Source organism: Hyperolius riggenbachi, chromosome 9 (assembly GCF_040937935.1).
Source record: "Hyperolius riggenbachi isolate aHypRig1 chromosome 9, aHypRig1.pri, whole genome shotgun sequence".
NCBI lineage: Eukaryota > Metazoa > Chordata > Amphibia > Anura > Hyperoliidae > Hyperolius > Hyperolius riggenbachi.
In genome coordinates this window covers 218,842,138-218,854,349 of record NC_090654.1, presented here as the reverse complement: position 1 = coordinate 218,854,349, position 12,212 = coordinate 218,842,138, and the positions used below count along the sequence as shown (strand labels likewise).

Here is a 12,212-nt window from a genome sequence, read left to right as displayed (position 1 = left end):
CTGTACTGTGACTGCTGACAGATTGAGGACTGCACTGTGACTGCTGACAGAGATTGAGGGCTGCACTGTGACTGCTGACAGATTAGGGCTGCACTGTGACTGCTGACAGAGATTGAGGGCTGCACTGTGACTGCTGACAGATTAGGGCTGCACTGTAACTGCTGACAGAGATTGAGGGCTGCACTGTGACTGCTGACAGAGATTGAGGGCTGAACTGTGACTGCTGACAGAGATTGAGGGCTGAACTGTGACTGCTGACAGAGATTGAGGGCTGCACTGTGACTGCCAACAGAGATCGAGGGCTGCACTTTGACTGCTGACATAGATTGAGGGCTGCACTGTGACTGGTGAAAAAGTTAGAGTGGTGTACTGTGACTGCCAACAGAGATTGAGGGCTGCACTGTGACTGCTGACAGATTGAGGGCTGCACTGTGACTGCTGACAGAGATTGAGGGCTGTACTGTGACTGCTGACAGAGTTAGAGGGCTTCACTGTGACTGCTGACAGATTGAGGGCTGCACTGTGACTGCTGACAGAGATTGAGGGCTGCACTTTGACTACTGACAGATTGAGGGCTGCAATGTGACTGCTGACAAATATTGAGGGCTGCACTGTGACTGCTGACAGATTAGGGCTGCACTGTGACTGCTGACAGAGGTTGAGGGGTGCACTGTGACAGCTGACGGAGATTGAGGGCTGCACTGTGACTGCTGGCAGAGATTGAGGGGTGCACTGTGACTGCTGACAGATTGAGGGCTGCACGGTGACTGCTGACATAGAATGAGTGCTGCATTGTGACTTCAGAAAGAGATTGAGGTCTTCACTGTGACTATTGATAGAGATTTAGGGCTGTACTGTGACTGCTGCTGACAGAGATTGAGGGCTGAACTGTGACTGCTGACAGAGATTGAGGGCTGCACTGAGACTGGTGAGAAAGTTCAAGTGGTGTACTATGACTGCCAACAGAGATTGAGGGCTGCACTGTGACTGCTGACAGAGACTGAGGGCTGAACTATGACTGCTGACAGAGATTGAGGGCCGAACTGTGACTGCTGACAGAGATTGAGGGCTGCACTGTGACTTCTGACAGATTGAGGGCTGCACTGTGACTGCTGACAGAGATTGAGGGCTGCACTGTTACTGCTGACAGTTTAGGGCTGCACTGTGACTGCTGACAGAGATTGAGGGCTGCACTGTGACTGCTGACAGGTTAGGGCTGCACTGTGACTGCTGACAGAGATTGAGGGCTGAACTGTGACTGCTGACAGAGATTGAGGGCTGAACTGTGACTGCTGACAGATATTGAGGGCTGCACTGTCACTGCCAACAGAAATCGAGGTCTGCACTTTGACTGCTGACATAGAATGAGTGCTGCATTGTGACTTCTGACAGAGATTGCGGTCTTCACTGTGACTATTGATAGAGATTTAGGGCTGTACTGTGACTGCTGACAGAGATTGAGGGCTGAACTGTGACTGCTGACAGAGATTGAGGGCTGCACTGTGACTGCTGACAAAGATTGAGGGCTGCACTGTGACTTCTGATAGAGATTGAGGGCTACACTGTGACTGCTAATAGAGATTGAGGGCTGTACTGTGACTGCTGACAGATTGAGGGCTGCATTGAAACTGATAATAGAGATTTAAGGGGAACTTCAGCCTAAACAAACATACTGTCATTAATTTACATTAGTTATGTTAATTAAAATAGATCGGTAATATAATCGCTTACCCACCCCGTTTTAAAAGAACAGGCAGATGTTTGTGATTTTGTGGGGGCAGCCATCTTTTTCATGGAGGCAGCCATCTTTTTTGTTGACAGGGAGCAAGGTACACAGTTCAAACTGTCCTGTGTCCTGATCACCCCTCCCAGCTGCGCGCTATAGGCCTAAAATCTCAAACTCAAAATTAAAAAAAAAAACTAATTTGCATCAAAACAGCAGAAGGAGAACAACAACATCAGAAATCCCATCATGCTTTGCACAGCATCAGGGGAAAAATGCCCAGGCAGTTTTCTTCTGTGCAGCTACAAATGAGGCTTGGGTAAGAAAAACAAAGTTCTGTGAAACTGTTAAAGAAACACCACGCCTTTTCAGTGCTGCTGAGTGGATTTTTAGTCTGGAGGTTCACTTTAAAGGCTGCACTGTGTCTGCTGATAGAAAGTGAGGGCTACACTGTGACTGCTGACAGAAACTGAGTGCTGCACTGTGTCTCCTGTAGGATATTATGGGCTGCACTGTGATTGCTAACAGAGATTGGGGGCTGCACTGTGACTTCTGAAAGATATTTAGGGCTGCACTGGGATAGCTGGCAGAAAATGAGAGCTGTACAGCTGTTTATAAATGCCCTGATACAGTGCCATCCAATGCAGACTGAAGTGCAATAAGAATCCCCATCCTCATTGTACGGCCGTTGGGAGTGATAAGGTGATGTGCTATCCTATTTGTCCCCATTGTTTGCCACTCCTGTCCTCCTGCTTTCTGCTGTCCTGACCAGAAACACAATGTGTATGAGCATGACTTCCCACATGCCTCTACCTCCATGTTGCATCTTCTGTGAGTGGACAGTATGGGCTTAATTCACTAAACCGTGATAACACATATCACGGGCGTTTTCACGCGTTCGCGAATTTGCGCGTGAAAACGGCCAATTCGTGATTGTGCGCACAAATTCGCTGTCGCGCGCAAACGCGAAAACGGCCGTGATATGAGTTATCACGGTTTAGTTAAAGTGGACCCAAATTAAAAATACAATATTTCAGAAATAAAATCTATTTTCTAAATTATAATAATAAATAGCAGCCTTTTTTCAGCTGCATGATGACAAATATAAGTTATTTTACATTTATTGGAGGAACCCCTCCCTTCCTTTCATATTGCTGAGACAAAATCCGGCAAACGGTGAAGTAGGTGGTGTCCAGCAATGGAGGAATTGCTAATAGCTGCCACCTGTATAACCCTAGTAATGAAAAGAGAAGGGTGAAAAGCATGCACTGAAATGCTCATAGGTTTGAAGGAGTGTTTATTTATCTTTGTATGTGTCAGAGTGGTGCAACTAAATATTTTTCATAAAAAAAAAATGTTTGGTTTGGGTCCGCTTTAATCAAGTCCTATGTGTGGAAGGAGGTGGATTCTCAGGGTTCTCAGGGGATACTTTCAGCGGGCAACAAAAGCAACGTTTAAAGTGAACAACCCCTATTCGATTGAAATGAATGGAAGCATTCTTTAAACAACGCATATAGCTTTTTGCATCTTTTCGAATAAATGCCCCAGTAGATCCCGTCATCTTGTCTTGGATGCTGCATGTAGTGTTCATGATGGCTGCGTTTGAGCAGTTTGAAAATGTGACACGATGACAACTTGCTGGGAACCAATGGCAAATGATTTTTTGCTCGGTAGCAGAAAAGTAGCATTGGCTAAACAAACCACCACAAGCCAAAGCTTGGGTCCAAAAAGAAATACTTCCCTAAGAAAATGGAAGCCTCTCGATCCTATAGACCCTCTGGAAGATCTGGGCCATGCACCTCTTCAAGCACAAGCGCGGCTGAGCAGCTCCAGCTGACTGCGCAAGTGCGACTGCACTCATGCTTGAAGAGGAGGGCCATATTTGACAAGCTTTTGGCAACATTTTTGGCGGGGTCCGTGATCGGTTACAGGGGATCAGAAGAAGGCCATGGGGAGCCTCTACAGGATCCAGTGTCTTCCCACTTCATAGGCAAGCTTTTCCTTTTTGACCTGAGCTTTGGCTCGGGTACACTTTAAGAAGCACTCTCCATTTTCTCTTAGCAGTGGCTATGTAGTATAGCCCTTAAAGCTAAAGCAGGGCAATTTTAGAGGATGCAAAGGGACCAGGAGGCAAAAACCTCCCTGCTACCCTTTCCTGTTGACATCTGTGTTGTGGCCTAATTATAAAGCTATACCATAACATTTGCTGAATGCTGATCAATTTGCATGTTTATCATCTTCTTCATGCTGATTCAAAACTTCTTGTTTTTAACGATTGCTAACAAGGTACAATGCTCTGCTGCTACTTTAATAGGACCACTATCATGAAAAAGTAGGCAGTTAAAATCTGACAGAACCGACATGTTTTGGGCCAGTCCATCCGCTCTTGGGGATTCTCAGTGTTTTCTTTGTTTTTAACAGCATTTCCTGAACATCAGTTTAACTGTCAAAATAGTAAGATACCAGCCAGCCTCCCTAATCACTTGCATACTATTTTGTCAGTTAGACTTTGCAACTGCTGTTCAGGAAATGCTGTTGAAAACAAAGAAAACCCTGAGAACTACTTTTTTTCGCAATAGTGGTCCATTAATCTTCAGATGAACCGATTTATAAGACTAATGTTTCAAGTAATGGTAATCTTCAGATTGCATTGTTTATCACAATTTATTTTATTTGAAGCAATTTAGCAGGTTTTTTTTCTGAAGTCGTTGTAGTGCTTTGTATGATTAGATTTGAAGACTCTTTACACAACAACAGAACTATTACCACATTTACAGACTGTATATATCTTACCGATTGATGGATAGTTGGGGGTCAGTGGATCTCCATTTTTTCTATAAATTGATCCTCTCTGTGCTCCTGTGCCGGGTAGCCACCAGTCATGTGGATATACTTGACCAAAGACGTAGTCTGCTGGATCAGAGTATAGTATCATCCCAGCGCAACCAAACTCTGCAGCAATGCTGACCTGGAGGAGGATTGGTACAGTCATCAGTTATCACTTTCATACTGCTGCAAGGCTCCAGCCTATTTCACTGTACTGACCTTGTCACCTCGGTATATTTTTCCGTATCTAGCAATTGCCACAGTGCCTGTTAAGTTGAGTGACAGATTCCTGGTCAGATAGTAAAAATCTTCCACAGTTGCATAGTTAACATATACCAGGTCTCCCTGCGAGAACAAAATGTTAGCATCTTAAGAATGAATCGCTGCTATCTGTTCACATTAAATTGCAATATAAAGTTCAGCATTTCATTTTTTTTAAATGTATAAGATAGTAAACAAGAGCATAAGTATAGGGCAGCAGCTCATGCGACCGCAGGTGGGCCCAGAGTTATGGGGGCCGCGACTATTAACCTTCCCTCCTTCCGATATAGTCATCCATAATAATCTAGATAAAGTTATTTTGTGACTACACTTGTTATGGGTTTGAACATCATGATCAAGATACACTTGTTGCAGGAGGGGTTCCATCTTTCTGCACAGCTACGGCCGTTCTCCATGCCTATGCAGTGTGGCTGTGCTCATACACGGAGAGGATACTACCCCATCCAGTCATCACCCATATATGAAGAAGTCAAAAAGAAACTGGGAGTGGACAGCAACCACTCTCCCTGATCACACAGATCACCTGACCTCCCCCACCACCTCCCTCTGCTGAGAGATTAACTTTTTTTGGAAAGCACTGCAGCTACAGCTTAGTCTCTTAATGATGAACAAAATCTGCTGAGCTGCAGTGCTTCCACAAAGAGGTAATCTTTCAGCAGCATAAGGAGAAGCTGGACAGTGATAACTATCCCCCAGTAGAGATGGCTCGAACCTCCGATTTTTGGTTTGCGAACCTCCGCAAAAAGTTCAGTTCGCACGAAGTTCCGCGAACCGCAGTAGACTTCAATGGGGAGGCGAACTTCGAAAATTAGAAACATTTATGCTGGCCACAAAAATAATGGAAAAGATGTTTCAAGGGGTCTAACATCTGAGTTTTTGCATGGCGGAGTGGGATACACGCCAAAAGTCCCGGGGAAAAATCTGAATTTGATGCAAAGCAGCGTTTTAAGGGCAGAAATCACATTGCATGCTAAATTGGAGGCTTAAAGTGCTTTAAAACATCTTGCATGTGTATACATCAATCAGGGAGTGTAATTAGAGTACTGCTTCACACTGACAGACCAAACTCCCAGTGTAAGGCACTGCAAACAGCTGTTTGTGCAGTGACGGCCATGCTGGACTGGTGCACACCATGGCCAGAGTGCAGGCCATGGCGGTTTTCAAGCCCATATGGTCGCTGAGCTGAGGTAGCTCAATGGCAGAGCAACAGTGACTGTCCAGCTGATCGAATTTGGTCTGTCCACAATGAAGCAATGACCTTATTAGCCCCCCCCCCCCCGAGACACTCATATAGCCGGCGGTCATTGCTTCATTGTGATATGCAAGCCCCTTCACCGCAGCAAGGTAACGATCACGAAGTGGAGTTGACACATGTACATGCCTTTTGTTTTGTTGTTGCAGCTGCAGTGCAGCCAGAAAAATTAGGCAGGCATGTACACGCATCAGAAAAATTATTATAGCGGCTGCTGCTAGCAGCGGGCTTAAAAATTCAGGAATCCGCCTGGAGTCCTGGACCCTGTTGGTGGCGGAGAAGGCAGTCAAGCGGCCTGCAGGCAGAGATGCTGTGTGGGGAGCGACTTAGTCATGGGGCAGGCAGTCACACAGCGTGCAGGCAGAGATGCTGTGTGCGGGGACTGACTTAGTCAGTACTGAACACTTTTGTGACTTAGGCGACTTCTCAGTGACAATGCCTCCAGCTGCGCTCAAAAAAATGGGCAATTGCCCCAGGGCCCCAGAGCCTGTAGGGGCCCCCAAGGTGTCTCTTCCCATCTTAACTGTTGCTCCCCAGGGACTCTGCAGAGTCTGTTAAGTTGGGAGGTGATTGGGGGAGGGTCAGCAGCCAGCTCAGGGGCCCAGGAGGGAAATTTGGCTGCAACAAAGGGCCTCTAATGATGCTTTTTGGTCGGGAATGTCTGTTGGGGGGCCCCCAGGCTAATTTTGCCCTAGGGCCCAATTGTTACTTGAACCGGCCCTGGCTGCGCTAAAGGTCTTTTCTGACAGGACGCTTGAGGCAAAGCAAGACAGAAGTTGGATGGCAAATTGTGACAGCTCTAGCCACATGTCAAGCCTGCACACCCAGTAGTCCAAAGGTTCATCGCTGCTCACAGTGTCTACATCCACACTTAAGGCCAGGTAGTCGGCTACCTGCCGGTCCAGGCGTTGGTGGAGGGTGGATCCAGAAGGGCTAAGGCGAGGCGTTGGACTAAAGAATATCCGCATATCCAACATCACCATGAAATCGCTGGAGCGTCCTGTCCTTGCCTGCGTGGACATGGGAGAAGAATTACTGGCAGTGGTACCTTTATTCCGTTGTGCTGTGACATCATCCTTAAAGGGGCACTACAGCGAAAAACTGTAAAATGTAAAATATGTGCAAACATATACAAATAATAAGTACATTTTTTCCAGAGTAAAATGAGCCATAAATTACTTCTCTCCTATGCTGCTGTCACTTACAGTAGGTAGTAGAAATCTGACAGAAGTGACAGGTTTTGGACTAATCCACCTCTTCATAGGGGATTGTTGCTAACTTGTCAGATTGTTGCCAGCTTGTTCTGCAAGTGCTGTATCCTTTCTGCCTTCTGGTGGTTTGGAAACATCTCCGCCACTTTGTGCCTATACCGAGGGTCTAGTAGCGTGGCCACCCTGTACAGTTCATTCCCCTTGAGTTTTTTTATACGGGGGTCACTCAACAGGCTGGACAGCATGAAAGACGCCATTTGCACAAAGTTGGATGCAGACGTACTATCCCTCTCCTCTTGCTCTTCCTCAGTGACATCAGGTAAGTTCTCCTCCTCCCCCCAGCCACGAACAATACCATGGGAAAGTTGAGCAGCACAAGCCCCTTGCGACACCTGCTGCGGTTCTTCTTCTGCCTCCTCCTCCAAAACAACACCTTCCTCATCATCTGACTCCTCTTCCCCACACGACTCTTCCTCAACCTCCCCCCTCTGTGCTGCCGCAGGTGTTGAGGAAACATCTGGTTCTGATGAAAATTGATCACACAACTCTTCCTCCTGTTCCTGTTCACGCTCCTCCACAGTAGGGATGCTCATTCGGATTCCGCAGAAATGCAATTTCCGAAATGCCGATCGGAAATTGCATTTCCGCATCGGAACGTGGAAATCGGTAATGCAAGTGCCGTAGGCGGATTTCCGCCGGAAATCACGGAAATTTCCGCCGGAAATCACGGAAATTCCACCCGATTTTAACATAGATGTTCTCAAAAACTATAAGGTCTTTTTGAAAACTTTTTTTGCATCTTGTTCACAAGATTCGGTTTAATAAACCCTGAAAATTTGGTGTTTCTAGGACTTAAGGGGGCTTTGCTATTAACCGCTAAAGTCTGCGGATTTTTACGGTAATGTTAAATGCAGAAAGTCTACATCTGCCTATTTTCTGCATTTTACATTTCAGTAAAAATCCGCCGACTTTAGCAGTTAATAGCAAAGCCCCCGTAAGTCCTAGAAACACCAAATTTTCAGGGTTTATTAAAAAGAATCTTCAGTTTTCAAAAAGACCTTATAGTGTTTGAGAAAATCGATGTTAAAGTCGGGCGGAATTGCGTCGATTTCCGGCGGAAATTCCGCCTTGGAATGCGGAAATTGGTAGCGGAAAGCGGAATCGGTAATCGGTACATGACGGAATGCGGATTTACCGCGTAATCGGAAATTGGCATTCCGACCATCCCTACTCCACAGCTTGATCCACCACTCTACGCACGGCACGCTCAAGGAAGAAAGCATATTGGATCAAGTCGCTGATGGCGCCTTCACTGTGACTCACCAGGTTGGTCACCTCCTCAAACGGCCGCATGAGCCTGCAGGCATTTTGCACGAGTGTCCAGTACTTCGGCCAGAACATCCCCATCTCCCCAGACTGTGTCCTGTGACTGTAGTTGTAGAGATACTGTTTGACGGCTTTCTCCTGTTGTAGCAGGCGGTCGAACATCAGGAGGGTTGAATTACAGCTAGTCAGGCTATCGCAAATCAAGCATCTCACCGGCAAGTTGTTTATCCGCTGAATATAGGCAAAGCGTGCCATGGCCGTGTAAGACCACTTGAAATGCCCACACACCTTCCTGGATTGCATTAGGACGTCCTGTAAGCCTGGGTACTTACGCACAAATCTCTGAATTATGAGATTCAGCACATGTGCCATGCAGGGTACATGTGTCAACTTTCCCAAATTCAAAGCCGAAATGAGATTGCTGCCGTTGTCACACACCACGTTGCTGATCTCCAGCTGGTTCGGGGTCAGCCACTGATCCACCTGTTTGTTAAGAGCAGCCAGGAGAGCTGCTCCAGTGTGACTCTCCGCTTTGAGGCAAGACATGTCTAAGATGGCGTGACACCATCGTACCTGGCATGCAGCATAGGCCCTGGGGAGCTGGGGCTGTGTAGCTAGAGAGGAGATCGCAGCACCAGTAGAGTGGAACTGCCACTCAGCCGAGGAGGAGGAGGATGACAGCGAAGAGGATGTAGCAGGAGGAGAGGAGGTGGCAGCAGGCCTGCCTGCAAGCCATGGAGGTGTCGCAGTCACGTACTCCCTGCTTGCCAGCGGTCACCAGGTTGACTCAATGGGCTGTGTAAGTAATGTACCTGCCCTGACTGTGCTTGGCAGCCCAGGCATCCGTGGTCAGATGGACTCTTGACCCAATGCTGTGTGCCAGAGATGACACCACTTGCCTCTCAACTTCATGGTACAGTTTGGGTATCGCCTTTTTTGAGAAATAATTGCGACCTGATATCTTCCACTGCAGTGTCCCAATGGCCACAAAATTTCGGAAGGCCTCAGAGTCCACCAGCTGGTATGGTAACAGCTGGCGAGCTAACATTTCCCACCAAGCCAGCTGTCAGACATTGGGCAAGGGGGTGACTGGCAGACATTGGCTTCTTCCGCTCAAAGATTGCCCTCACGGACACCTGGCTGCTGCTGTGGCCAGAGGAGCAGGAACCACTCAAGGTGAGAGGCGGAGTGAAGGAGGGTGGCTGTGATTGTGAAGGTGCAAGGGAGAAAGAGGCTGAAGATGATGCACCTGAAGGACCTATGTTGTTTGTACCTATTCTCCATGTGCCTTCGTAAGGCAGTTGTCCCTACGCAGCTGTTGGCCTTTCCACGGCTCAATTTTTGGGGGCAGAGAGAACAGATGCTATTGCTCTGATCTAAGGCAGACACACACAAAAATTTCCAAACCGCTGAGCCCCCCTGGAGTGGGAGCACTATGGTGGCCTCAGCAGCTGACGTTGTAGGGCATGTTGGCTGGCTGTCCATAGGTGGCGATACATGGCGCCGGACACTGCCACCAGTTGTTTCTGAAGATGAGCTCCCCTTGCTTCTTTCAGCAACTCGCCTCCTCCTACTCCTCTCTGACATCCCCTCTGAACTGTCCCCTTGGTCATCTTGTCTATTAGGAACCCACGTGGCATCCGTATTATTATAATCATCATAATCATCCTCTCCAGCTTCACTTGCCTCAGACACCTCATAAACTGCACCAACAGCAGGTACTTCATCCTCCTCCTCCTCACACGTTACGCCTGTAGTGTCGCCTAACTCAGACATATGAGGTGGTGTAACTTGCTTAGCGCCTTCATCTTGTTGTAACAATAATGGCTGTGAATCAGTTAATTCCCCACCAAATAATTCCTGCCAAGTGTCAAATGCAGCGGATGTGGTGCTTGTAGTAGCGCTGGTGGCTGCGGAAGATGAGGTGTTCTGTGTTAAATAATCAACCACGTCCTGACAATCTTGGAAGTTGATAGGACGTGCCTTTTTCTGAGCACTGTACTTTGGGCCAGGGCCGCATGAAATCACATCAGCATGACCTCGAACAGACCTGCAGGGTGGCCTGCCTCTGGGTCTGCCCCTGCCTCTGCCTCTACCTGTTTTGTCCATATCGGGGGGGGGGGGGGGGATGAAGTAAAAGGTATGCACTGACTTGACTAATACAATGTGCAGTCACACAGGTGCAGTAAAAGATATGCAGGGACTGGTATTACAATACAATGTGCACCTGTCACACAGGTGCAGTTAACAGGTATGCACGGAGTGGTATATTACACAGAGTGAGGACACACAGGTACTGACTGGTATTACAAATTTTCAGCTGTCACACACACAGGTACCATGAACAGGTGCAGTGACACTGTGTGCGCTCACGTAGGTAGGTGGGTGCACTGAACAACAGGTAGGTATATGCAGTGATGGGTATTACAAATGTGCAGCTGTCACACACACACACACACACACAGGTACCGTGAACAGGTACAGTGACTGGTGGTATTAAATATCACACTGCGTGCGCTCACGTAAGTAGGTGGGTGCACTAAACAAAAGGTAGGTATATGCAGTGATGGGTATTGCAAATGTGCAGCTGTCACACACACACAGGTACCGTGAACGGGTGCAGTGACACTGCGTGCGCTCACGTAGGTAGGTGGGTGCACTGAACAACAGGTAGGCATATGCAGTCGAAGGGTATTACAAATGTGCAGCTGTCCCACACACACACACAGGTACCGTGAACAGGTACAGTGACTGGTGGTATTAAATATCACACTGCATGCGCTCACGTAGGTAGGTGGGTGCACTAAACAACGGGTAGGTATAGTGATGGGTATTACAAGTGTGCAACTGTCACACACATGGAAGCGGGAAAAAAGGGCGCATGCCGCTAGTGGACAAAAAGGGCGCCGCCATTCACTCTCATAATAAATAGCGTTTAATGGGCGCCGAGCAGGAAAAAAGGGCGCAGGACATAAATAACGTTTACAAACGGCGCCAGGAGATTTTTAATGATTTATAAGTGTGCTTGTGGTGATTTACGTTTATAAAATGCACCCGTGCCGAATAACGTTTATAAAAATACTAAACATATTTATCTTATTTAACTAATTAAAACATTATTTAAAGTTTTATCCCTTACTGTTTGTAAAACATTATTATTCACAAAATAAAGCGATCAGTACGTAACGTAAATTGCAAAATATTTTTTGCATCCACAATTAGTAAAACATTATTATCCACATAATAAAGGGGGGTCTTAGGTTTAGGCACCACCAGGGGGTTCTTAGGTTTAGGCACCAACAGGGGGGTCTAGGGGTTAGGGGTAGGTACAGGGAGGGTTACTTAGGCACCAACAGGGGGGGTCTTAGGTTTAGGCACCAACAGGGGGGGCTTAGGTTTAGGCACCAACAGGGGGTCTTAGGTTTAGGCACCAACAGGGGGGTCTTAGGTTTAGGCACCAACAGGGGGGTCTTAGGTTTAGGCACCAACAGGGGGGTCTTAGGTTTAGGCACCAACAGGGGGTCTTAAGTTTAGGCACCAACAGGGGGGTCTTAGGTTTAGGCACCAACAGGGGGGTCTAGGGGTTAGGGAT

The 12,212-nt window shown here is 47.4% G+C and overlaps 1 protein-coding gene across 1 annotated transcript in view; it reads right to left on the bottom strand.

Annotated features, from left to right (window-relative positions):
• LOC137531888 (putative N-acetylated-alpha-linked acidic dipeptidase) overlaps window positions 1-12,212 on the bottom strand; it is a 217,217-nt gene that overhangs the window by 173,268 nt on the left and 31,737 nt on the right. The window contains exons 4-5 of the mRNA XM_068251892.1: window positions 4,769-4,894; window positions 4,517-4,691 (exon numbers count right to left, since the gene is read on the bottom strand). Of these exons, the coding sequence (XP_068107993.1) occupies window positions 4,517-4,691; window positions 4,769-4,894 (301 nt within the window). The remainder of the gene's footprint in view (window positions 1-4,516; window positions 4,692-4,768; window positions 4,895-12,212) is intronic.